The 22,693-nt window shown below is 41.6% G+C and overlaps 1 protein-coding gene across 2 annotated transcripts in view; it reads right to left on the reverse strand.

Moving 5' to 3' along the window:
* Window positions 1-113: 113 nt before the first annotated feature.
* Window positions 114-22,693, reverse strand: part of tecpr2 (tectonin beta-propeller repeat containing 2) — a 33,633-nt gene continuing 11,053 nt past the window's right edge. For both annotated transcript variants that reach the window (XM_029687784.2, XM_029687783.2), the window contains exons 12-20: window positions 20,676-20,856; window positions 20,169-20,310; window positions 16,463-16,703; window positions 15,284-15,373; window positions 14,847-15,080; window positions 4,337-4,485; window positions 3,064-3,205; window positions 2,683-2,832; window positions 114-2,166 (exon numbers count right to left, since the gene is read on the reverse strand). In XM_029687784.2, the coding sequence (XP_029543644.1) occupies window positions 2,015-2,166; window positions 2,683-2,832; window positions 3,064-3,205; window positions 4,337-4,485; window positions 14,847-15,080; window positions 15,284-15,373; window positions 16,463-16,703; window positions 20,169-20,310; window positions 20,676-20,856 (1,481 nt within the window). In that variant the 3' untranslated portion in view covers window positions 114-2,014. The remainder of the gene's footprint in view (window positions 2,167-2,682; window positions 2,833-3,063; window positions 3,206-4,336; window positions 4,486-14,846; window positions 15,081-15,283; window positions 15,374-16,462; window positions 16,704-20,168; window positions 20,311-20,675; window positions 20,857-22,693) is intronic.

The following is a 22,693-nucleotide window of genomic DNA, read 5'->3' on the forward strand; positions in this document are numbered from 1 at the left end:
GTGTTCCAGCTCAGCACTGTGTTAGTGCTGGGCTAGAGCAAAAAATGTGCAGTCCTATAGAGTTGAGAAACGCTGCTTTATGGTCGTCATACAGTATCATCACGTAGAGTCAATAACTGTAAACATCTTTATTAAGGAAGTCATACTGAGGAGAGGCATGGATTCATACAGTGGACTTACAGTACTGTGCATCCCATGAAAGACGCACAGAGGGGCTACAGTACTTCAACTTGTCCAGTATATTCCAAAACATTGGTCATTTGATGACCCATCAGATTTTCTTTACATCTCAAATGGCACCCTATTCCCCTACAAAGTGCACTACGTCTGACCAGGGTGCGGGCTCTGGTCAAAAGTTTTTACTACTTTTTTATTAAGGATCCCCCACTGTTGAAACAATAGAGTAGTGCACTACATAGGGAATAATAGGTTGCCATTTGGGATGCACTCTTTGTCAAAGTGAATTGAACTGGCAAGCCCCTAATGACTAAGTAGCACTGATGTAGAGTACAGTATTCAGAAGCAGCATTATGATACCATGTAGTATGCCTAATGTCAATGTGTAACCCTGGTTTCTATATGTTAATATTATAGCTAGATAATTCAGCATTGTAATACAGTACTAGTTAAGCCACACTTATAGCTTTTCACAAACACAACCAACTAATTCACAAAGCTATGAGATGTACTAGTCAGTGATTGCGTTATATTTCCAACGCTGTTTAGCTGTTGTTAATATGTTTGATTAAAGTATCTGTCAACCATTAAATGCATGATTCCCATATTTAGCTGTATTAAGACTGGATAAATTAATTGGTTAGTTTCCCTTTCTGGTAGTTATACAAAATACGAGTTAGAAATCTCCCAGCTCAAAATCCTGCAAAGTAATATCCCTTCCTTAGTGAGCACACATCATTCCACAGTAAAAAAGGAAGCAATCAATCAATCTGTGCACAGTAAGCACCTACAGAGATGAACTTAAGGTACCCTTGCAAGGTGACTAACGTAATCAATTTCTCCATTCAAGTACTTACATTCACATGTTACAACTGTGTTATTATATACAGTAAAAATAACAATAAATAATGGATCTCCTTCCTACTACAGTCGTAGTTCCCTTTAAAACAATATACAAACATCATTTCACAGACCATGGCCCTATCTAACTCCTGTGGCATTGAGTTGGGTGACAATGGTTAAACTGGACTAAAGGTCTAACAGTTTGAAGTCTTTAATTGAAGGTACCCTATTGGAAGGCTCTTGAGTGTGCTGTGGTAAATACAGTATTCAACGGAATTGATCAATGAATTGATCAATGTGTAAAAAATAACACCAGAGTAAGTTCCTTTGGGAGAGGGTGTTTCCTAAGAAAACAAAAATAAACTGTCTCAGGGCAGCAAGTCTAGACTAGTGCTGTGTACTTGAGTGGGGTTACCTTCTCACTTACAACTAAAGTGCAGACTAACTAAAAATGAATAAATATAACAAAATTGCCTTCCTACAATGTCATCAGATAAAAATAACAAATAAAATAACTAATATATCAATAAATTAATTAATTCAAATTGAATAGGGATTGGTTGGGTTAGGTTAAACGTAAACACTGGTCGGACACTTAATAATGCTTGAAAACAGCATAAGGAGGGCTGGGCGACACACCCCATTCCCTTGGTAACACAAAATCATCCCGTCCTGTCTGTCTACAGAGCCATTGTGCACTCAGTTCTGATTCATAACCATATAGCAGTTGCCATAAAATCTTAGATATTATGTACATAGGAGGTTAACATAAAAAATACACAGTAAGTAAAGTACAGACTAATAAATGAAATGCAGCCCATTTCAGTAGTGAAAGAGAATAATAATAGTGGTTGTTTCGGTTGGGAAGAGACATGGCAAATGGCACCCTATTCCCTACATTGTGCACTACTTTTGACAAGAGCCCTATGCACCCTGTGGTTCCTAGTCAAAAGTAGTACACTGTATAGAGAATAGAATGCAAATTCTGTCTTCTTTAGATGACCTCCCACTCCTCCTCCAGGTCCTCTCCACTCAGGGAGCCTGTGTTGACGTGGCACTTGACAACGGTGTGCACCATGGTCTTGGTGAGCCGGTGACTCAGACCTCCAGACAAACTCACAGCCCACAGTTCGTCCATGGGTGTCACTGTGGGACAATCAGCGGGTTGGAGGGATCAGATTGAGCAAAGCAAGGAGCAGAATCGCTAATCTTGATCACTTAATGAGGACTTATTTGGGACGCAAGGTGATTTGTAGATCAGTGATTCTGGCTGTGGAGTCGATCTCAAACATGCACAAAGGAACAGCAAGCCAAACATTAACAATGCCTGAGAGTGTATTAACTCTAAGCTACAGTAAGCCCCTGACCTGTGTACAAAACATGCTTGAATTGTGGACCAAGATATGTGGGAATGAGCGGAAGCCAACACTTTGTTGTTGCTACTGTACTAGAACACAGTTGTGTTCTTACTGTAACATGTTCTTCTTATTTTTTATTTGTATATCTTGTTCTACCTTGTTATTGATTATTGTATTGTTGGGGTTAGAGCTAGCAAGAAAGGCATTTCACTGTACTTGTTCATTTGACATTAAAACTTGAAACGTGTTGTTCCACAACTGGAACACTCTCTCTGTCTCTCTCTGTCTCCATCTCATCACTCACCTGTTAGCCAGTTGAGCAGGCCTGGTATCTTCTTCCAGTAGTCCCCTGCTGGGTTCTTGTCAGTGATACCGTAGCGCCTCGCCACCTCCCCGTTGGGGCAACGCACCCAAACTGTCTTCACACTCAGCACCAGCTGACTGGCCTGAAGACCTGGGAACACATTGGATATAGAACACCGAGGTTGATTGTCTCGTCTTCGGACGAAGGTTTTATGAATGGGTGTCTGATCTTCCGCTTATGGAAACGTGGTTGTCTAACTTAAACAAAGAGACAATGACGCACTGGGTAAAAATCGAAAATGGATGACAGGTGTAGGGATAGGGAACAAAAGGTGTTATATCATTGGGTGTCTGATTGACGGTCAATCGTCAGGTCATTTACCTGGAATGTGTTCCCAGTCTGTGCCGACAGGCATCTCGTCTGTGATTCCTGTGCGGACATGTACGTTCCCTCTGTTGTCCATGGCCCACAGCATGCGGTCGTTGGGACTGGTGTGGATCCTTATCAAGTGCACTCCTACTGGCTGATGGAGCAGGAAACCATGACGATGTGAACAACACAGCACAACTCAAAATATAATGGGCTGAACAAGGGCCCCAGGACCAGCAGAGGCAAAATAACCCCATAACTGAGATCCACCACCATATTGTACAGTAGGTATGTTTTTTTCCCCCTCATACATTCTCATTTTGATGCCAAAAGCACCACTGGTGTGTGTGGCCAAAGAGCTTTATTTTATGTCATCCAACAAATGTGAACGTCTGGAGTTTGCAAAACGGCATTGGCACTTGGATTCGAACCAGTGCTATGGTCAGATGACATGTTCATAGAGCTGTTTAGTCACACACACCAGTTGTGTGTTTGGCGTCGAAATGAGAATACATAAGCAGAAAAGAGCCCCATGCCTACTGTAAAATATGGGCGTGGATCTTTGATGTTATGGGGCTATATTGCTTCCACTGGTCCTGGGGCCCTAGTTATGGTCAACGGCATCATGAACTTTACCCAGTACCAGGACATTTTAGCTAAAAACCTGTTTGCCTCTGCGAGGAGGCTAAAACTTGGCTGCAAGTGGTCTTCCAGCAAGACAATAACCCCAAGCACACATCAAAATCCACAATGAAATGGTTAAATGGCCACAAAACCAACATTTTGCAATGTCCATCTCAGTCTCCGGAAATGAAACCCATTGAAAACCTGTGTATTGAATTGAAGAGGGCAGTCCATAAGTGCAGACGAAGGATATCAAGGATCAGAAAATATTCTGTATGGAGGAATGGTCTAAGATCCCTCCCAAAGTGTTCTCCAACTCATAAAACATGTTAGAAAAGGCTCAGTGCCGTTATCCTCGCATGGTGAGGTATTGAAAACAGGGGTGTCCAATAATTATAACCCCTACCATTGAGAAAAAAAAGTATTACTTGTCAAATATATATATATTTCTCTTAGCAATTGTATTAGTATAAAATAATATAATTTCCCAATTATTTGCAGCATACAATATAGCTCAGTATTTTAATTCCTTATTTTATACAGCCATTTTGCTCATCTTTATCAAGGGTGTCAATAATTTTGGACTCCACCGTATAAGCAACTATCACTGTACCAATCAAATGGTATTCATAATCTAAGCAGATGCACTCTGTGGATTTACCTGCTCTGGTGGTTCAATGCAGATCCAGGCAGGAAGCATCATGCTGGGGTTGAGGGGTTGCGTGCCCACGCGGAAATAGACCATCCCATAGCCATCACACGCCCACACATTCTGACTGCCACATGATATGCTGATCAGCCTTACCTGACCTGCAAGACAAAGCAAACCAAACCAATGTCAGTTCTTCAGCTTCTGTGAAGTCTTTCTTCATGACACTGAAGAAACGAGTGTGCAGGAACATTGGTTCAGACATATAGGCCTAATAATAACAGAGATCTTTTACATAATATTGTAACAGACTTTGATAATAGGCTAATTTTAACTGGGAGTATACGTATGTACGACTTCCTCTTACTATTGTTCAGTAAGAAAAACAGAAACCACAGCCATTGATATTGCTTTGTGCGGCACAATATAACACAGCACACTAGAGGCCCATGTGACAAAACACTATTACGTCACAGTAATCTCACACATTATATAATCTGACTATTGGGCTGACCTCTAAACAAACAATGACCTCCAAATAGAGCAATCCCATTCGCCTGCAATATTCTTGACTTTATGTTAATGACTTTGTATTATTTGTATATCTGTCATCGGTTTCTTGTGCTGTTGTGTTTATTATCTAATCCAAATGACAAGTTCGCTCAGGGAAAAATGAAGTCAATCTATTCTATTCTAATAAAGACTGCATACATATACGTCCACTTCAAAATGTTCAGTGAGTGGCGTATGCATGGTCTCGTGCGTGCGTAAAAAACTGACACTGTAGAAGCTTGGTATGTTATACCTTTTCCAAACTAAACCATAGGACATGTGATATCAGGACAGAGAATACGGATGGACAACGACCACCGGGAGAGGATAAGTTTAAATGCCTGGATGTCCTCACAGACACATCAGGGCAAGGTGTTGATAAAGTGAATTGGTTTGTCCTGCTAACCTTGACGCTCCTCTATCCCATGATTGCATTGATGTGATGACAGTCCCTTTAATCTAAGCCAGATAAGGAAAAGCACATCGCCCAGAACAGGAGATGGCATGTTTAAATAAAAGGTTAAATGAAAATAAAATAAAATAAAAATGTTGATGATGCAAAGAGTTCTCTGAGCTTCTGTTTAACAAATGAATGAAGGCCGAGGGGTTGTAAGCCAATCAGGCAAAAAAGACAAGTTATTATTTCATGTGAAACATTACAACACTTACTGTGTTTTCAAAGGCTTCATCACTTAAAAACAAATACTTATTTCAGTCTTTAGAAGAGGTTTCCGACTGAATGACGTGAAGACTTTCATGAAATATGAGGACCGACACACCAAAACATAGCGTATTACTTAGTATTTTCTTGTCAAAGGGTTAAAGATGCAGTCTGGGATCTTAAGTACTTACAATTTCGTAACAGATTGTACAAATTGGATGTTTTTTTGTTGTTGCAGGGTGTAACATATTATACGAAATGGATGGCGTAGTACACAATTGTGCAACATTTTCAAGGAACTATTTTTTGCTTGTGAGCAATACTTTTAAAACTACTGGCTGAAATGCTTGGGAGCATCCCTTTAATGGTCAACCCTTCCAAAATCATTGTTCTCTGCATTCATCACATTATCACTATTAGATTAAGCTATTGACATTCTGTAACAAACTTTGTTTGGGGAGAGACAGGGTCAGGGACAGTGAAACCACCCTACTGTTGATAAGGTGGCTGTCATTGTAGCCTGGCGGGTAGGAGCACTGGGCCAGTCACCAAAAGGTTGCTGGATTGAATTCCCAAGCTGACAAGGTAAAACTCTGGAACATATCGACTTGATGAATTCCACCTATCCCTAAAAAATGAAAACCCGGACCTCTATATAAATAACCTATAATCTATAGGGATCGCTAAAGGGATCGGTTGCAATTCAGGATTACTCCTGGAGTTTCTGGGCAAGATACATTCTTAGAAAAGATTAGCCTAGTCCTAAATGTTGCCTGAGACTTGGGTGTGGAGCCCATAGACGCCATAGGGGTCTACAGTCATGTCTAGCCTAAACAAGTATTTGTATTTATTTTTCTGAATAGTGTATATGGTACTAGAGCCAACATGCTTTGGTGTTCAGAGACATTGGATATACTGTTTTAACCCTTTGACATCCCCCTTTCACCTCTGACCTCACTGGGAAATCCTCTGGTGGTAAAAGTAGCCACCCTTTGCCTTGAAGACAGCTTTCCACACTCTAGGCATTCGCTCAACCAGCTTCATGAGGAATGCTTTCCCAACAGTCTTGAAGGACTTCCCACATATGCTGAGCTCTTGTTGGCTGCTTTTCCTTCACTCTGCGGTCCAACTCATCCCAAACCATCTCAATTGGGTTGAGGTTGGGTGATTGCCGAGGCCAGGTCATCTGATGCAGCACCTTCTTGGTCAAAAAGCCCTTACACAGCCTGGAGGTGTGTTGGATCATTGTCCTGTTGAAAAACAAATAATAGTCCCACTAAGCGCAAACAGAATGCTGTGGTAGCCATGCTGGTTAATTGTGCCTTGAATTCTAAATAAATCACAGACAGTGTCACCAGCAAAGCACCCCCCACACCATCACACCTCGTCCTTTCATGGTGGTAATCACACATGTAGAGATCATCCATTCGCCTACTCTGCATCTCACAAAGACACAGCAGTTGGAACAAAGCAAAACAAATTTGGACTCATCAGACCAAAGGATAGATTTACACCGGTCTAATGTCCATTGCTCGTGTTTCAAGCAAGTCTCTTCTTCTTATTGGTATCCTTTAGTAGTGGTTTCTTTGCAGAAATTTGACCATGAAGGCCTGATTCACACAGTCTCCTCTGAACAGTTGATGTTGATATGTGTCTGCATTTATTCGAGCTGCAATTTCTGAGGCTGGTAACTCTAATGAACTTATCCTCTGCAGCAGAGGTAACTCTGGGTCTTCCTTTCTTGTGGTGGTCCTCATGAGAGCCAGTTTCATCATAACGCTTTATGTTTTTTGCGACTGAACTTGAAGAAAAGTTCAAAGTTTTTGAAATGTTCTGGATTGTCTGACCCTCGTGTTTTAAAGTCTCTTTGCTTATTTGAGCTGTTCTTGCCATAATATGGACTTGGTCTTTCACCAAATAGGGCTATCTTCTGTATACCACCCCGACCTTGTCACAACACAACTGATTGGCTCAAACGTATTAAGAAGGAAAGAAATTCCACAACTTTCAACAAGGCACACCTGTTAATTGAAATGCATTCCAGCTGACTAGAATATGGTTGAGAGAATACCAAGAGTGTGCAAAGCTGTCATCAAGTCAAAGGGTGGCTACTTTGAAGAATCTCAAATCTAAAATATTTAGATTTATTTAACACATTTTTGGTTACTACATGATTCCATATGTGTTATTTCATAGTTTGATGTCTTCACTATTATTTTATGATGTAGAAAATAGTAAAATAAAAGAAAAACCCTTAAATGAGTAGGTGTGTCCAAACTTTTGACTGGTCCTGTATATCAGGTGATCTATGAGCCAAACAATTTTCCTGGCAAGGTCACCAGGTCAGGACGAATACACTAAAAGCCCTATTTAGGCCTACTCTAGGACCAAAGATGGTCACAGGGCAAGCAGTAAGACACGAGCACACATTACTAGTGTACTATGCCTTCAAGCAGCAACTGATGCTCACATGAAAGCGGAGAAAATATGTGTTCATACAGACAATTGACATTGGCTTACATATTCACATCAAATACTTATCATCAAATCAGAAGGCCTACCTTACTTTTAAAACTCACCTCACTGTGATGATCAATTTGAAGAATGAACTTCAACAGCAGGTTGAAACAGTGTAGTTAGTCTTTGTTTCAAAGACTAACACAACGAAATGGACATTGCTTTCTAAGGTGATGATTCATTCAAAACTCCCATAAGCATATTAAAGCTTATGCATATGCATAAGCTTATGAGCCCAAGCCCATAAAAAAAAACTGAATTAAAATTATGATTGTGCCGTAATACAATACATAGCCTAAGGCATATCACGCATGGTAGAAAAACATCAAATAAAACTGATATGTCTTTGGTACATAATTGGTCTAGCCTATACTCCAAAATTAAACAAATATGAGTAATGGCCTTTGAGTGTGGACAGTATTATAATGCATACAGAATGGACTGGTTACCATATGCTACGCTCCAAAATGTCTATCCATGAGCCTTTGGTTCATTGATTGTGCAGGGTGGCTTACAGTTAGCTTACAATCAGTGCATTTGTATTTTAATAGCCTAGTAATAGGGATTGTTTTATATTTTCACAATTAATTGGGTTACACATTACATTTAGCTATACAGAATATCTCACCACCATGCGTTTCCATCTCCTGCTCTCAACAGTTTAGTGAAATATGATTTGTTTTGCGAAAAACATGTCACTATCGGTGTTCCGGAACAGATTTCAAAAAAAGTTTCCCAAATTAAGCACTGGGTAGCTGGGACAGGCCATGGCTTACAGAGTTTGGGCGGAATATTACCTACAGGGCAGCAAGAGCTTGCTCATCAAGCAGTGGTTGATGCTTGGAGTGAAATAAGTGTTCTTAGATGTATTTCTCAGCTGCTCATATTAAGGACATGCTCCGATATAAACCCGAAGTAGCCTACAAAACGGACACGTGGAAAAGCGCGAGGCCTCCATTCGCTATTTGAGTGCATACAGATGACATGTCTTTTCCCCCCCTGTTCCTGCCTATTTTCATATTAGTTAAGACAAGGTTAATTTGAATATAGTGTGATGGGTGAAAATATGATCACTTGATGAGAGAACAACTGTGCAGCCTGAGGCAAGGAACAGAGCACAAGCTTTTTTTGTTGCTACTTTCTCAATCAATAGCCTATAGTCGCACCATGCAGCCCATATACTGTATGTCTTGATTTCTAAGACATTCTAAGGTTTGTATCATTCACAACTAAAGTTCCCAAATAACTCCAAATCTAGTGTATAGGACCTGTTTCAAAATGTTCACTTTTACACTCAACATAGCTGAGTAAAATAGAAAGGATATGAAGTGGCTAAGTCCAATTATATTATGTTTACTATAAGATCATATAAACTAATACCACAGGACTATATGGTATTATTTTGTCAGCTAAACAAACAAGCCTACAGCCTATAGCATGGCGCATAGCCAGATAACATTTGCCTACAGTAGGCCAATTCATATTCTGTTCTTCTGAAATACATTTTCTTCATTTAATGTTTCTTTAGACCTGACTAAAAATAAATAATGGGTTTATTCTGTACATTAAATTGATTTATTATACTTTTTAAATGTCGATGTTCCAAAGTGGCGCATCAGCAACTTGTATGTGTGGAGGCCTGGAGATGCTAAACATATTTATGTTAATTAGCGTTCAATTACTGTGAGCCTGGAAGTCTTGTGCATGACAACAACTGGCTGACAACATTTCATGACCGCCACAGCCCTAAGCTTACTAGTAGTTTTATCAGGGACAAGATGCCAATTGAGAAACAAATGATAAAACATTGTTAAATGTTTCTTTATGTCAAACATGGAGAACCCACACAAGGCAGACCAATGCTTTGTGATTTATTTCCCCAGTCTTGATTATTTCCCTTCCAATTTTTTTTAATTATATAGTAAATCAATATTTTATAACAAATTACCTAAATGTTCGAACGTCTTAAAATGAAATGAGTTTCACTGAAAAATGTATTTTCATTATGCGATAACTTTCAAATCTTCCTTCATGAACTATAATGAACTGTGAAAGGTGTCAAACACTCTTGTCCCTGTCCTGATTCCTGTGCAGTGCTCTAGCACGGAGACTTAGTGTCAATGACCACATGATCTAACAGAACACGGCTAAAAATGTGTGTACTCTCAGCTCCCTCCCCTCTCATGTTACATTGTGATGCACACATAGCCCAATACGGCCTGGCTACAGCTGTCTGCTGTCGTCACATGGCTGTCTATTTGCATCCAGCCACTTTCCAGCAGCAGAACATATACAACCTGAACCTCTTCAATAAACAAACACTGAAGCTTCTACCAAGACCCTGGTGCATCTATCGAAGGGTTGAAATCTATCTGCTGTTAGATAACTTACTTTCCATGAATTTTAAATGACACCAACCTCTTGGAATGGAGGGTAGGGACTCATTGCCAAATGACGGTAATACATAGACCTAATATCTCTTTAGAATCATGTGTTTTCTACAGGCATGTCAGCTTACTGCTTGAGACGTGGTACAGCCCAAAAAAGTCTAAAAGGCAATGTAAACAGTTCACTCCAAAAAAATATAAGGATTTCTTTGGAGAACTTATCAGACACTCCTTCATGGAGTATTGAAAGGTCTTGACTTGTAGTAGGAGGAACTGCTCTGATAATTTCCCTGCCTGGCATGAACTTTGACACCTTGCTCAAGGAGGACGTTATTACAAAAAAAGTCTTATGTAAGTACCACCTGCCTATACATAAGTAAAAAAAACTCCCTAGTAAAACTGAGGAAGCGAGTGACGTCTGCCTGTTGAATCTGTGTCAGCAGCCAACTCAAGACAATGCCTCTATATCCAGATCCTCTGTTTCAGGAGTGCTAGTTTATTGCTCTCCCTGTATTCCTAAGGGGCGTAACTAGGACTAGAAAGACAACCTCACATGAACTATGTCAAAGTCAGACTGCAGTTTGGAGGTGCGAGTACCATTGCCGACCACTGGGACATGAAACGTAAGCTGGTGGGGACACTACGATGGGTGTGCGAAAGTATGCAGCTACATGGAACTGACACCAAAAGACAGGCTGACATTTGACAGACTAGACATACAGCATGTGCTAGATAAGTATGTCACACTGGGAATAAATGTTCAGCTCTAATCAGTTATGAAATGGCCATTTAATTTTTAAGAATGCTTATTGCCTATATATAAAATGTTCCTTTAACATCTGCAAACAAAATGGCTTAGTTACTACAGTATAATGAAATGTGGAAAACATTTACACTGAACAAAAATATATATGCATAATGTAACAATTTCATACAGTTACAGTTCATATAAGGAAATAAGTCCAAATAAATAACTTAATTTGGCCCTAATCTATGGATTTCACATGAATGGAATACAGATTTGCATCTGTTGGTCACCACAGATACCTTTAAAAAAAAAAAAAAACGGTCAAAAAAACAAGTCAGTATCTGGTGTGACCACCATTTGCATCATGCAGCGCGACACATCTCCTTTGCATAGAGTTGATCAGGCTGTTGATTGTGGCCTCTGGAATGTTGTCCCTCTCCTCTTCAATGGCTGTGTGAAGTTGATGGATATTGGTGGGAAGTGGAAAACGCTGTCATAAACGTTGATCTAGAGCATCCCAAACATGCTCTATGGGTGTGTCTGGTGTGTATACAGGCCATGCAAGAGCTGGGACATTTTTAGGCTACCAGGAATTGTGTACAGATCCTTTGAAACATGGGACGGTACATTATCATGCTGAAACATGAGGTGATGGCGGCAGATGAATGGCATGACAATAGCCTCTTGATCTCTGTGCATTAACATTGCCATCAATAAAATGCAATTGTGTTGGTTGTCTGTAGCTTATGTCTGCCCATACCATAACCCCACCATGGGGCACTCTGTTCACAACGCTGACATCAGCAAACCCGCAAGCCCACAAGACACCATACACACTGTCTGCCATCTGCCCAGTACAGTTGAAACCGGCATTCACCGTGAATACCAAACTTTTCCAGCATGCTAGTGGCCATTGAAGGTTAACATTAACCCACTGATGTCGGTTACGATGCCGAACTGCAATCAGGTCAAGACCCTAGTGAGGACAACGAGCATGCAGATGAGCTTCTCTGCGGCGGTTTCTGACGGTTTGTAAAGAAATTCTTTGGTTGTGCAAACCCACAGTTTCATCACCTGTACGGGTGCCTGGTCTCAGATGATCTCGCAGGGGAAGAAGCAGGATGTGGAGGTCCTGGCTGGCGTGGTTACACGTGATCTGTGGTTGTGAGGCCGGTTGGACATACTGCCAAATTCTCTAAAACTACGTTTGAGGTGGCTTATAGTAGACTAATTAAATCAAATCAAATTATATTTGTCACATGCGCAGAATACAACATGTGTAAACCTTACAGTGAAATGCTAACTTACAAGCCCTAACAAAATGCAGTTAAGAAAAAATACCCCCCAAAAAAGTAAGAGATAAGAATAACAAATGATTAAAGAGCAGCAGTGAATAACAATAGTGGGGCTATATACAGGGGGTACCGGTACAGAGTCAATGTGCAGGGGGGACAATGCAAATAGTCTGGGTAGCCATTTGATTAGCAGTTCAGGAGCCTCTTGGACCTGCGCTCCGGTACCACTTGCCATGCAGTAGCAGAGAGAACAGACTATGACTAGGACGGCTGGAGTCCTTGACAATTTTTAGGGCCTTCCTGTGACACCGCCTGGTATAGAGGTCCTGGATGGCAGGAAGCTTGGCCCCGGAGATGTACTGGGCCGTACACACTACCCTCTGTAGTGCCTTGCTGTCGGAGGCCGAGCAGTTGCCATACCAGGCAGTGATGCCACCTGTCAGGATACTCTCAAAGGTACAGCTGTAAAACATTTTGAGGATCTGCCATGCCAAATCTTTTCAATCTCCTGAGGGGGGATAGGTTTTGTCGTGCCCTCTTCACGACTGTCTTGGTGTGCTTGGACCATGTTAGTTTGTTGGTGATGTGGACGCCAAGGAACTTGAAGCTCTCAAACTGCTCCACTACAGTCCCATCAATGAGAATGGGGGCGTGCCCGGTCCTCCTTTTCCTGTAGTCAACAATCACCTCTTTAGTCTTGATCACGTTGAGGGAGAGGTTGTTGTCCTTGCACCACACGGTCAGGTCTCTGACCTCCTCCCTATAGGCTGTCTCATCGTTGTCAGTGATCAGGCTTACCATTGTTCTGTCATCAGCAAACTTAATGATGGTGTTGGTGTCGTGCCTGGCCGTGCAGTCGTGAGTGAACAGGGAGTACAGGAGGGGACTGAGCACGCACCCCTGAGGGGCCCCCGTGTTGAAGATCAGCGTGGCGGATGTGTTGTTACCTACCTTACTACCTGGGGGCGGTCCTTCAGGAAGTCCAGGATCCAGTTGCAGATGGAGGTGTTTAGTCCCAGAGTCCTTAACTTAGTGATGAGCTTTGAGGGCACTATGGTGTTGAACGCTGAGCTGTAGTCAATGAATAGCATTCTCACAAAGGTGTTCCTTTTGTCCAGGTGTGAAAGGGCAGTGTGGAGTATAATAGAGATTGCATCATCTGTGGATCTGTTCCATGTATGCAAATTGGAGTGGGTCTAGGGTTTCTGGGATAATGGTGTTGATGTGAGCCATGAAAAGCCTTTCAAAGCATTTCATGGCGACAGACGTGAGTGCTATGAGTCAGTAGTCATTTAGGCAGGTTACCTTAGTGTTCTTGGGCACAGGGACTATGGTGGTCTGCTTGAAACATGTTGGTATTACAGACTCAGACAGGGAGAGGTTGAAAATGTGAGTGAAGATACTTGCCAGCTGGTCAGCGCATGCTCGGAGTACACGTCCTGGTAATCCATCTGGCCCTGCGGCCTTGTGAATATTGACCTGTTTGAAGGTCTTACATCGGCTGCAGAGAGTGTGATCACACAGTCTTCCGGAACAGCAGATGCTCTCATGCATGTTTCAGTGTTACTTGCCTCGAAGCGAGCATAGACGTTATTTAGCACATCTGGTAGGCTTGTGTCACTGGGCAGCTCTCGGCTGCGCTTCCCTTTGTAGTCTGTAATAGTTTGCAGGACATGCCACATCCGACAAGTGCCGGAGCCGGTGTAGTATGATTCGATCTTAGTCCTGCATTAAAGTCCCCGTTCACTAGGAGCGCCGCCTCTGTATGAACATTGAAATCTCTGGCAAGAGCTCCGGTGGACAGCCCTGCAGTCAGCATGCCAATTGCATGCTCCCTCAAAACTTGAGACATCTGTGACATTGTGTTGTGTGACAAGATTGCTCATTTTAGAGTGGCCTTTTATTGTCCACAGGACAAGGTGCACCTGTGTAATGATCATGCCGTTTAATCAGCTTCTTGATATGCCACACCTGTCAGGTGGATGGATTATCTTGGCAAAGGAGAAATGCTCACGAACAGGGATGTAAACAGATTTGTGCACAACATTTGAGAGAAATATGTTTTTTGTGCATATGGAAAATTTCAGGGATCTTTTATTTCAGCTCATGAAACCAACACTTTACATGTTGCGTTTATATTTTTGTTCAGTATAGTTTTCCTACAAAACAGAGAGAAAATACCACAAAACTACTGCAATCAATCTCCCAGTGAGGCCACTAAATCACCAATTTAGCAAACAAAATCAACGTTATTTTTGCATTTAGCCTAAACTTAAACTTAGCCTAAACTTAGCTACCTAGCTTGTGATCTGTCTGATGAGGCAACCAATGTTATTTCTATGTGTGAACAGTATGGTCTCACCGAGCTGGCTGAGGTCCAACAGATTCCAGTGCATGCCAGTGGGGCAGCTAGTGGAGAGGGTGCGGATGTGGACACGGCCGTGGTGGTCCAGTCCCCACAGGGCATCGCGGCAGGCAGTGAGCTGCACCATCTCTATGTCCTGGGGCAGCTGGACCGTGGTGGGGTGCATCTGACCATCCTGGTCCCAAACACAGAACAGGTCTTTCCTGCTCTGGCCTAGCCACAGGAAGCTCCCTGCAGAGACAGAGAGATACAAACACAGTCACATGTTGGTGATGTAATACACAGAGAGACACAGATAACATGTAATGTAAATGTAATGTCAAAGGAGTGGTCTTCTTTATTTCTGTACATTTATTTGAAATGGGTTGTTGCCATAAGGTGGAGGGATGATAGTAATAATGTTATGTGTTCACAAAGAGTGGTCATCAATCTACCTTCTTTACTGAGTAAAGCCGAGGAGTAGACGAAGGCCCACTTCGTGGCAGAGACGGTTCCTCTGGGTACGACACCCTGCCAGAAAGTGCCTGTGGTGTCACAAAACATCACTGTCACACTAAACACCCTGCAGTATTATCACAAAAGTCACTGTCCATCTCACTGCCTTAACACACGTTGACCAAATAGTTTTTGCCTTAAAGCCCGTTCAGATTGAACAGCCGACATGAGGAGAGAAAAGATTACATTTGTGTTGTATAACAGCTGACCAAAGACGGGGAATTCAGATCAAAAATATAGGACGCACGGTTGAGACCGTATCTACGGTACAGGTGCCTCTTTACAAGGATGTGATGAAACTTTGAGAAAAAGTTGCCGCTTGTTGTAGCAAATGAATTTGTTCTTAATTGACTTGCCTAGTTAAATAAAGGTTCAATAGAAATTATATTTTAAAAAACGTGTTGAAGAAAATAGTGCTGTAGAAAACGAGTATTATGAAATATATGCACCAGAAACCAGGCACACTTTGCAACTTGTCAGAGAAATATCAGCAAGCTAGGGTATCTAACTGCAGCAAAATAGCTAGTTAGCCTGCTTGGCTAAACACAGAACATCAGCTCACTGTACATATATTTATGTTAATATTATTCATTCCTTTACACTTGTGTGTATAAGGTAGTTGTTGTGAAATTGTTCGATTACTTGTTAGATATTACTGCACGGTCGGAACTAGAAGCACAAGCATTTCGGTACACTCGCATTAACATCTGCTAACCATGTGTATGTGACCAATAAAATTTGATTTGATTTCTTATTTAAACGGACCCGTCTCGTTTCAAGTAGTTTGCTAAGATTTGACATGTGGAATATTGAAAACTCCAGCAGCTGACATGACACATTCTAAAACTACACCACTCAGAGTTCTAAAACTGCTTAAAACCATCTAGTCTCGTCTTGACTGGCTGTTGTACCTGAACTGGGCTGAAGGCTTAGCTGATGAAGTTCCGTGTTTCTATGGAATGTGGTTATGTCATCAAGGGCTCTCCATAAATGGCATTTTAATGCAGAAAACAACAATTAAAATGGCTCCTGACTGAACATCTGTGTTAACCCACCAAGCTTAAGCCTAGGCATTAGCTTGGTGAGTTAACAAAAAGTATTGAGGTCTAATTACAAACCGCTGAGGCTGCCCTTGGCGACATGGAAGTCGTTCCTGCCAGATGCAATCCAGACGCCAGTGGTGTTGGAAGAGACCAGGCTGGGCTGGCACTGGGACTGCTGGGAGAGGAAGGCCACGCGGAGGCATTCTGCCACCCGCTCCACCGGGGCCTTGGTGGCCGTCGCCACGTTTTGAGTGGCCTGGATCAGCGTCTGGAACAGACTGCCCTGGTCAAACACCACATAGTCTGTGATGCTCACCTGAGGGAGGGAACAAAAGGCCAGAAATAGATAAGCATTAGAAGGTGTGCCAGTCATCTTGGGGTGAAGTCTGTAATGCAACCCCTTTGACTTAAAAAAAAATAGACATTCTTAAAAAACGATCGAAGTGAAAAATAGAGGACTGATGGAAATTATGGGTGTGAGTAGGGCTGTTGCGGTGACTGTATTCACGAGTCATGAAGGCAGTCAAATTCCACATGACCATTTAGTCGCGGTAATTAGGCTTCTCCAAGCTCTGATGCTGCTGCTGGTCATTAGTAGCCTACCAAACTTGCTAACTGCCTGGTACTCAGCACTTTATTGTTCCTCTAATCACTCTGACATCAATGAAAATGCATTTGATAATCTAACCAAACACACTTCATGAGAGCCCATGAGCTCATTTCAATAGGTTATGCAACAGTGCAAGAAAAAAGGGTGATGGCCTCTACTAAAAATAGCAGAATCAGCTTTCTATAGGCTAGGCCTCCTATATTTATTTCTCAACTCTATAAAGCATATTGCTTATATTTACAACAGGTGTTGGCTGGCATGAAAATAAACCATGGGGAAAAGCATCCTCCATTCGCTATTTAAGTACATACATGTTTTCCCGATGCCCCTGTTTCGAGACATGTACATGATAATGGTCCATTCCAAATCAAAACAAATGTCACACATACATTTGAAATCGGATGTTTATATACACCTTGACCAAATACATTTAAACTCAGTTTTTCACAATTCCTGACATTTAATCCTAGTAAACATTCCCTGTCTTAGGTCAGTTACGATCACCACTTTATTTTAAGAATGTGAAATGTCAGAATAATTAGAAGAGAGAATTAATTATTTCAGCTTTTATTTCTTTCATCACATTCCCAGTGGGTCAGAAGTTTACATACAACTCAATTAGTATTTGGTCGCATTGTCTTTAAATAGTTTAACTTGGGTAAAACGTTTTGGATAGCCTTCCACAACCTTCCCACAATAAGTTGGGTGAATTTTGTCCCATTCCTCCTGACAGAGTTGGTGTAACTGAGTCAGGTTTGTTGGCCTCCTTGCTAGCACACACTTTTTCAGTTCTGCCCACAAAGTTTCTATAGGATTGAGGTTAGGGCTTTGTGATGGCCACTCCAATACCTTGACTTTGTTGTCCTTAAGCCATTTTGACGCAACTTTGGAAGTATGCTTGGGGTCATTGTCCATTTGGAAGACCCATTTGTAACCAAGCTTTAACTTCCTGACTGATGTCTTCAGATGTTGCTTCAATATATCCACATCATTTTCTTTCCCCATGATGACATCTATTTTGTGAAGTGCACCAGTCCCTCCTGCAGCAAAGCACCCCCACAACATGATGCTGCCACCCCCGTGCTTCACGGTTGGGATGGTTTTCTTCAGCTTGGAAGCCTCCCCCTTTTCCCTCCAAACATAACGACGGTCATTAAGGCCAAACAGTTCTATTTTTGTTTCATCAGACCAGAGGACATTTCTCTAAAAAGTATGATCTTTGTCCCCATGTGCAGTTGCAAACCGTAGTCTGGCTTTTTAATGGCAGTTTTGGAGCAGTGGCTTCTTCCTTGTTGAGTGGCCTTTCAGGTTATGTCGATATAGGACTCGTTTTACTGGATATAGACACGTTTGTACCCATTTCCTCCAGCATCTTCACAAGGTCCTTTGCTGTTGTTCTGGGATTGATTTGCACTTTTCGCACCAAAGTACGTTCATCTCTAGGAGACAGGATGCGTCTCCTTCCTGTGCAGTATGATGGCTGTCTGGTCCCATGGTGTTTATACTTGCTTACTATTGTTAGCACAGATTAAAGTGGTACCTTCAGGTGTTTGGAAATTGCTCCCAAGGATGAACCAGACTTGTGGAGGTCTACAATTTTTTTTCTGAGGTCTTGGCTGATTTCTTTTGATTTTCCCATGATGTCAAGCAAAGGGGCACTGAGTTTGAAGATAGGCCTTGAAATACATCCACAGGTATACCTCCAATTGACTCGAATGATGTCAATTAGCCTATCAGAAGCTTCTAAAGCCATGACATCATTTTCTGGAACTTTCCAAGCTGGCACAGTCAATTTAGTGTATATAAACTTCTGATACACTGGAATTGTGATACAGTGAATTATAAGTGAAATAATCTGTCTGTAAACAATTGTTGGAAAAATGTATTGTGTAATGCTCAAAGTAGATGTCCTAACCGACTTGCCAAAACTATAGTTTGTTAACAAGAAATTTGTGGAGAGGTTGAAAAACTAGTTTTAATGACTCCAACCTAAGTGTATGGAAACTTCCGACTTCAACTGTATATTATTTAGTATATGTAAAGACAAGATTAAACCAATAATAGTCTGATGGGTGACAATATTAGCCTACCACTTGTGAATGATATATTATCACTTGTGAATGACGCCCAGCATCATGCCCATAGAAACAAAGCTTTTTTTGCGACTTGTTTGAAACATAGTAGCACACCTCATGTAGCCTAGCCCAGAGGCCTAGATGTTTTAAAAGGTTTGTATCACAACTAAAATATTGGCCAATTAAGCACATTCATCCGCTTCACATGGGGTGTAGAACCTAACTGGCATATATAAGCAGCGTGTGAGTTTCAAGATTGGGGAAGATCATTTTCACCATAAAAAACACAGCTTTATAATAAAAGCATTATAGCCTACTACCATGTGGGCATTGCTGCGCTTATAATGTGAAGAAATAGCCTAACATGCATTGCAAAAATAATTGTACAAATACATGTTATTCAATTATTGCGCACACACACTGCTCGCGAGTGTCTGCGTAGCCAAGCGCTAAAATAGAACTTGGATGTGTACAGCCTGTGCAAAAAACAAAGCAGAGCTCATGCCTTTCAAGCGACTCAATTCATCATTAGAGTCTCGTCCCGCAGCCATACAATGTATTAAAAATCAAAACTTAGCCCAACATTTATAGAACTATAGTTACATGAATAACTCTATAAAGTAAGCATATTTCCGCTCAAAACACAGAATATCCCTCAAATCGTTTGGGGAAAATATTTATATTTGTTCAATTGGATTCTTCATACTATAAAATAATGCCACGGAATTATAAGTAAATCTTGTCTGCTACAGCCATTTGACATAGCCACATCAGTACCTAACATAAGGACAACTCAAGAGTATGCTATTCTGTTCTTCTGAAATAGACTACATGTTCTTCATATCATGTTTCTATAGACCTGTCTACAATAAATAATGGATTTATTGTGAAGGTGTAGGCTATATTACATGAATTTATTAGACTTTTTTAAATGGCTTGTAGGCTATGTGTGGAAGCCAGGAGATGCTAAATGTGTTTATGTTAATTAACAGTCAATTACCGTGAGACCGACAGTTATTTGCTTGACAATCGCCGGCTGACAAAGTTTCGTGACCGCCACAGCCCTAGCACTGTGTGGGTAACATTGGATACCAACCTGCCACCAGTGGTCATCGTCCCCCTGGGGCTTTTTGGCAGTGACTCCAGTCCTGAACCACAGACTTCCACCGGTGTCCAGAGCCCAGGCTGTGTTGTTCTCTCCCAGGGCTATACAGATGGGCTCCAGACCTTGACTCTCACTTTGAAAGGAGGAAAAACACACACACAAATATGTGATGATTAGCAAAGAAAGCATAGCCAACATTGCCTGAGTCCTGAAGACGTGCATTAGCTCCCTTTAACTCAGCAGGCTAACGCAGTCTTCTGGTGTGCAGGAGAGCTGGATTTTAACCCAGGTTGGTCATACTAACTCAACTTTCACTGTTACTAGGCCTGTATGACACACATCTTCCTTCCTCTTTTCAAAAGAGGTGAAAGAGTCATTGTTGGATTACAATTCAATAGAACAAACACATGACAACCCGTATGAGTTTCACGAGAAGCAAGCATAGCTAACTCAACTATCACTGTTACTGGGGTCTATGACACACAGAAAAGGTTCTACCTGATTTTGTCGTACTTCCACATTTCCCCCTCAGAGCAGTAGCTGCTGAGGCCTTCTCTGTAGAAGACGGCCCTGTGTTCACTGAGGGCCCATACCACCCCGCCCCGTGCTGCGATCTGGGTCATTGGGCACGGGCAGTCCACCTTCACAGCCCGTGCACATGGACGGTCCACACTCAACCCTGCAGGATGGGACCACGACCACAATCAGGGATTAGTCTGTGAGTTAGTGCATTTGTTGTGTTTTTTTGTGAGTAAGTGAGTGAGTGTCTGTATGTAAACAAAATGGTAATCATGCCAAGTCTAGACTACTATTTTTCTATTTTATTTAACCTATATTTAACTAGGCAAGTCAGTTAAGAACAAATTCTTATTTACAATGACAGCCTACCAAAAGGCAAAAGGCCTCATGCGGGAACTGGGATTAAAAATAAATATATATAAATATAGGACAAAACACACATAACGACAACACAACACTACATAAAGAGAGACCTAAGACAACAACATATCAAGGCAGCAACACATGACAACACAGGATAGTAGCAACACAACATGGTAGCAGCACAAAACATGGTACAAACAATATTGGGCAGACAACAGCACAAAGGGCAAGAAGGTAGAGACAACAATACATCACGCAAAGCAGCCACAACTGTCAGTAAGAGTGTCCATGATTGAGTCTTTGAATGAAGAGATTGAGATAAAACTGTCCAGTTTGAGTGATTGTTGCAGCTCATTCCAATCGCTAGATGCAGCAAACTGAAAAGACGAGCGACCCAGGGATGTGTGTTCTTTGGGGCCCTTTAACAGAATGTGACTGGCAAAACGGGTGTTGTATGTAGAGGATGAGGGCTGCAGTAGATCTCAGATGGGGGGGGGGGGGGGGTGAGGCCTAAGAGGGTTTTATAAATAAGCATCAACCAGTTGGTCTTGCAACAGGTATACAGAGATGACCAGTTTACAGAGGAGTATAGAGTGCAGTGATGTGTCCTATAAGGAGCATTGGTGGCAAATCTGATGACCGAATAGTAAAGAACATCTAGCCATATTACCAGTCTCCCATTAGTTTCTTAGTTTATCATATCCAATTGAAATTAAATGTGCCACTTGAAATTACAAGCCTGCAGCAACACTATGCCCACTAATCACTAATCTTCAATTTCTTTGATGTCGGTCTCCAAAGTGTATATTTATCTCGTTGCCACCACCCAATTTCTGTGACAAATCCTGCCCATTTCAGAGGGTTTCTCTGAGGCTAGACAGAGGCAGACATACACAGCATGTAATTTAATGAACAGGCCTCTGTGTCTGTTGGCTCTGGATGTGTCAGAACAGCTGCTAGAGTCATGCTTCATGTACAACTGACATCCTTACACAACCAGGGAAATAATATTACTCGTCTTGACCAGCAGGGTTAACGGTGTTTTTCACAAGCCATCACAATACAAGGGACAGATATTATTTTGTAATGTTTGGGATTTATTCGTCTTCATTATTCTCATCCCAAATATGGCATCTATACAGCACTATGATTACCTCTAAACTATTTTAGCCAGTGACTGATGATACTTTTTATTATGGAGCCTAAACAGCTCCATCTAATGGCCAATTGGTTAATTGCAGGAACTTATTTGCCGGCTTGAGACTGCCAATGAACAGGGTCATGATGTAATATTCTTTATGCCCTGAGGCCACCTGCTGCTGAAACCCAGAAGTCTTGTTTCAAATGGAGGAGTGAATTGAATAGTCCAAATAGCTTACATGAACAAATCTTACATTTAAAATAAAGTTAAATGGTTTGTAACAAAAACCATATTATAGAAACTTCCTGTGAGCACCTTTTCTATGCAGCAATGAATTTGCTAAATGTAGTGGCAGATTTCTTCATCTTTACTCCATAGCGGAATGAGCAAGGGGGTGTCAGGTAGCCCAGCGGTTAGAGAGGCAAGACAGCAAGCGGAGGGTCGAATCCCGGTTTCGATTGGAAAAGTCTGTCGAGAGTTGAGCTGGCAACTG

This window comes from Oncorhynchus nerka, linkage group LG18 (assembly GCF_034236695.1).
Source record: "Oncorhynchus nerka isolate Pitt River linkage group LG18, Oner_Uvic_2.0, whole genome shotgun sequence".
Taxonomy (NCBI): Eukaryota; Metazoa; Chordata; class Actinopteri; order Salmoniformes; family Salmonidae; genus Oncorhynchus; species Oncorhynchus nerka.